This window comes from Borostomias antarcticus, assembly GCF_949987555.1.
Source record: "Borostomias antarcticus genome assembly, contig: scaffold_132, whole genome shotgun sequence".
NCBI classification, from domain to species: domain Eukaryota; kingdom Metazoa; phylum Chordata; class Actinopteri; order Stomiiformes; family Stomiidae; genus Borostomias; species Borostomias antarcticus.
Genome location: NW_028175733.1, coordinates 140,830 through 145,829, shown reverse-complemented (window position 1 = coordinate 145,829; position 5,000 = coordinate 140,830). Strand labels below are relative to the sequence as shown.

Below are 5,000 nucleotides of genomic sequence, written 5' to 3'. Positions count from 1 at the left end.
GAGTGTAAAAGAAAACTGATGAAAAAGACAAGAAGTTCTACTTTGGTGATAAACTACCTGGCCAATCTGGGCCATATATAGGCCAGATGCAGCACTTATGGCTTAGTTCCGGCCCATATATGGCCCAGATCGGATTGTTATCTGGAGCTTATTATCAAGAAAAATATTGAGGATGGGAAAATTTGTACACTCTGTTACCTTTGGAGTCAACCAGAGGGATGGTTTTGAGCGATGTGGTGTCCAGCAGGTGTATGAGCTCTCCGTACGTTGACTGAGACGATATAAACCTCACCTTCCTCACCATGATATCCTCCACAAAGATGTTATACTGGCTAGAGTCAGAGAGAGATACACAACACTGTCACTTACAGCAATACATCCAATACTCCACTATGCTGGAGAGTGAAAGCAATGCAACCTACATTGTCCAATGCCCTTCCCTCAGAGCCAACATGTCCCCGGTTTGATTCACGATTCCAAAAGCTTTATTGTCTATTTTAGGTTGTAACAACAGACATTTGTATTCGGATTCCAAGGCTCAGGAAAATAAGTCATAAAATAATAAATTCATAATAATTAAAAAAAAATACATACAGTAACCCGCACAAGTACCAGCCAGATAATCAACCATATCCACATCCCACAGTTAAAGCACAGACTGTGAAGAAAAGACTTCTTCAGCTGAAGCGTACCCTAATGCTTCTCCACAGATACCGTACTACCTGATGTGTCCGAAGCCCAGTTCAGGCAGGTAGGGCAGCTTCTTGACCTGGATGATGGAGTCGTAGAGCGAGGGCTGCAGGCCCTGGGCCACCATGTTTGCCAGGATGACCGCCACCATCATGGGCAGGATGTGGGAGATCTGACCCGTCAGCTCGAAGCAGATCACCGCCGTCGACACCGTGTGGGTCACCGCCCCGGTCAACGCTGCCGCCCCTGTGATGGGGGAGGAGGGAGGGGAGAAGAGAGAGGGAGGGTTAGGGGAGTTAAAGGGAGAGGAGAGGGAAGGAGAGAGACAGAGAGAGAGAGGGGGGGGCCGAGAGAGAGAGCAGAATGGGAGAGTGGAAGAGAGAGGGCGTGGGTTGGGTGGAGTTAAGAGAGAGAAGGATGAAAGGGAATATCAGACAGCAGGAAGCCCAGCAGATATGTCGTCAAGGGAGCAAAGAGATAATGTCAGACAGAGAGAGAGAGAAAAAAAGAGAAAGAGAGAGAGATGGAGGAGGAGGTGAAGGGTGAAGAACATGAAAAGGGTAGGAGGTATGCCATGGGTTGCCAGGTTGATTGATGAATGGATCGGCATGTGGGTAAAAGGAGGGATGGAATGAAAGAGGAGAAAAGAGCAAAAGGAGGCGGGGGAGGAGGGGGGTGGAGATAAACTCGGGTTTACAGGTCATTAAAACTGGGGAGGAGAGGAAAGAAGGAGAGGAGAAGAGAAGAGAAGGGGAGGGGAGGAGAAGGGGAGGAGAAGAGAAGAGAGGGGGAGGAGAGGAGAAGGGGAGGAGAGGGATCAGAATGACATTTCACTGTCACACCAAAGGGACCCCAGGGCTCTGAGAGACAGATAGAAGAGTGGGGGGAGGGGGAGGGGGCGGATGGAGGAGGGAGGGGAGGAGGAGGAGGGAGGGGAGGAGGAGGAAAGGGAGACTGACCAATGACTGCGTACCCTCCTGGGATGATGCGGTATAAGTGGCCGTCAAAGAGGATCCCGTGGGGGAAGAGGGCTGCCATGATCTCTCCTACTAGCCTGCCGAAGGCTGCGCCTGGGGGGTGGGGGGGGGGGGGTGGAGATAGGTTTCAGGGCACGTCTAGAGTGGTGTGTGTCACGAGTGTGTGTGCATGCGTGCGTGTGTGTGTGTGTGTGTGTGTGCACGCATGTGAGAGAGAGAGAGTCTAGGATAGCATTACGTCAGCTATTTGACACTATATATCATTCAGCTCTGCTTTTGTGAATGTAAGCCCCCCCCCCCCCCCCCCCCCCCCCCCCGCTACAGATGCTATGGACAAATTCCTCCACCTCTAAAACACAAGCAAAATTCACACCCATGAGTCAGCTTTCAAAATGTCGGTTTAGCAAGGGTGAAGGCAATATTTCAAAATGTCAGTTTACCCAGGATGAAAACAGGCATGAAGGCCCCTGAGGGAATGGGCATCGTCGTGGAAACGGCAGACATCCAAAACTGCCAGATGGAGAGAATGTTAGACATTCCAAATCAATAACTGAGTAGTTTGTCTTCACAGAAGAGGAGGAAGATAATGGAATAAGCAGACAGGGAGAGGGGACACAAGCAGGAGGGACAGAGGGGGAGGGAGAGTGACCTTCATGATGAAGAAGAGGAGGAGGATGAAGAGGGGGCTGACGTCGGGGTGCAGCCAGGCGGTGGAGAGGCCGAGGCCAGGGGGAGAGGGGGACCCCCACACCTTGGTCCAGGTCAAGTTGTCAAACAGAGAGTTGATGCATTCTCTGGGCATCAGCTGGTGGGAGGGTCAGAGAGGTGAATGGCTAAATGGAGTTTAGCATAGAGACAGGCATGCCATGTGTACATACAGTATAAGTGGGGGTTTCATTGCGACTGAGTGAGGATAACAAGCTTCATCTCCTGATATGCTAACTGTCTGGTTCTCTATGACTGCTAACTGTCTGGTTCTCTAGGACTGCTAACTGTCTGGTTCTCTAGGACTGCTAACTGTCTGGTTCTCTAGGACTGCTAACTGTCTGGTTCTCTAGGTCTGCTAACTGTCTGGTTCTCTAGGACTGCTAACTGTCTGGTTCTCTAGGTCTGCTAACTGTCTGGTTCTCTAGGTCTGCTAACTGTCTGGTTCTCTAGGTCTGCTAACTGTCTGGTTCTCTAGGACTGCTAACTGTCTGGTTCTCTAGGACTGCTAACTGTCTGGTTCTCTAGGTCTGCTAACTGTCTGGTTCTCTAGGTCTGCTAACTGTCTGGTTCTCTAGGACTGCTAACTGTCTGGTTCTCTAGGACTGCTAACTGTCTGGTTCTCTAGGTCTGCTAACTGTCTGGTTCTCTAGGTCTGCTAACTGTCTGGTTCTCTAGGACTGCTAACTGTCTGGTTCTCTAGGTCTGCTAACTGTCTGGTTCTCTAGGTCTGCTAACTGTCTGGTTCTCTAGGTCTGCTAACTGTCTGGTTCTCTAGGTCTGCTAACTGTCTGGTTCTCTAGGTCTGCTAACTGTCTGGTTCTCTAGGACTGCTAACTGTCTGGTTCTCTAGGTCTGCTAACTGTCTGGTTCTCTAGGTCTGCTAACTGATGCTCTAGGTCTGCTAACTGTCTGGTTCTCTAGGTCTGCTAACTGTCTGGTTCTCTAGGTCTGCTAACTGTCTGGTTCTCTAGGACTGCTAACTGTCTGGTTCTCTAGGTCTGCTAACTGATGCTCTAGGTCTGCTAACTGTCTGGTTCTCTAGGTCTGCTAACTGATGCTCTAGGTCTGCTAACTGTCTGGTTCTCTAGGTCTGCTAACTGATGCTCTAGGTCTGCTAACTGTCTGGTTCTCTAGGTCTGCTAACTGATGCTCTAGGTCTGCTAACTGTCTGGTTCTCTAGGTCTGCTAACTTATGCTCTAGGACTGCTAACTGTCTGGTTCTCTAGGTCTGCTAACTGTCTGGTTCTCTAGGTCTGCTAACTGATGCTCTAGGTCTGCTAACTGATGCTCTAGTTCTGCTAACTGTCTGGTTCTCTAGGTCTGCTAACTGTCTGGTTCTCTAGGTCTGCTAACTGTCTGGTTCTCTAGGTCTGCTAACTGTCTGGTTCTCTAGGTCTACTAGCTGTCCGATGCTCTAGGTCTGCTAACTGATTCTCAAGGTCTGCTAACTGATGCTCTAGGTCTGCTAACTGATGCTCTAGGTCTGCTAACTGTCTGGTGCTCTAGGTCTGCTAACTGATGCTCTAGGTCTGCTAACTGTCCTATGCTCTAGGACATGGGTTCCCAAACTCCATCAATGTGGGCCTCCCTTCTGAGATCAGTGACACACCCGGGCCCCCCCCAACCCCCCAAATTTGTCCATTTTGCCAGGCAGCGTTAGCTAGCCCATAACGTTACACAGCTAAGTTAGCTTCTGACCTTTAATTCGATCTTCTGACCTTTAAAATCACATTTCATTCATAAAAACTATAGACATTTTTCCTTCTTTTTTTTCTAACCATCCCTCCGCGCCTCCCCTGAATTTCTTTGGGGCCCCCTCACGGGAGGCCCGCCTCACAGTTTGGGAACCCATGTTCTAGCACTTCTGTCTGATGCTCTAGGTCTGCTAATTGATGCTCTAGGTCTGCTATCTCATGCTCTAGGTCTGCTAACTGTCTGGTGCTCTAGGTCGGTATTATATTATATTGCACTGTACTTTAGATTGCTATTCTTGCACTTTGCCTTCAGCACTAGATTATGCTCTTAGTCACTTGTTTTAGAGAGAAGATGCACTTGTGAGTTCTGGCAAGTAGTCGTACATTGGCTCTTCCTACGTTAAATGCAATTATTGTTAGTCGCTTTGGACAAAAGCGTCTGCTAAATGACTAATGTAATGTAATGTAATGTCTGCTAACTGTCTGGTTCTCTAGGTCTGTGAGGGAACTATAGAAGCAGACACAGAGACAAACACACACCTACACACACACACACACACACACACACACACACCTCATCGGCACTTGGTATGCTATTTTGAGTAACTGAAAACACATAATGAATGTCAGATTATTTCTAGCTGGCTGCATCAAAACCCTGCCTGGTCTGGTTTATATAGAGCATCTACACAGCTGCATGCTCTCACTGGGCTTCAATGGAAGGCAATGGGGCACCCGTAAATGCATTGGAAAAACTATGATATGCTTTTCCGAGAAATGTGCTTTTCCGAGAAATGTGCTTACTGTACCACTCTCAGTACGCTCTCATGTGAAATGTATCTCAATCTGAATATTAATAGGTGTTTGGCATGCCTTGCACATCGTCCTCCGTGGGAGCAGTCTGGGGAATGCTTCTGTCCAAGCCATGCCA

General features: G+C 48.8%; 1 protein-coding gene across 1 annotated transcript in view; it reads right to left on the bottom strand.

Annotated features, from left to right (window-relative positions):
• Positions 1-5,000, bottom strand: part of clcn1a (chloride channel, voltage-sensitive 1a) — a gene marked incomplete at both ends in the record, with an annotated part of 23,636 nt that overhangs the window by 4,311 nt on the left and 14,325 nt on the right. Inside the window, 5 exons of the mRNA XM_084463122.1 lie at positions 199-332; positions 723-936; positions 1,650-1,760; positions 2,108-2,177; positions 2,317-2,472. Coding sequence (XP_084319248.1) covers positions 199-332; positions 723-936; positions 1,650-1,760; positions 2,108-2,177; positions 2,317-2,472 — 685 coding nt within the window. The remainder of the gene's footprint in view (positions 1-198; positions 333-722; positions 937-1,649; positions 1,761-2,107; positions 2,178-2,316; positions 2,473-5,000) is intronic.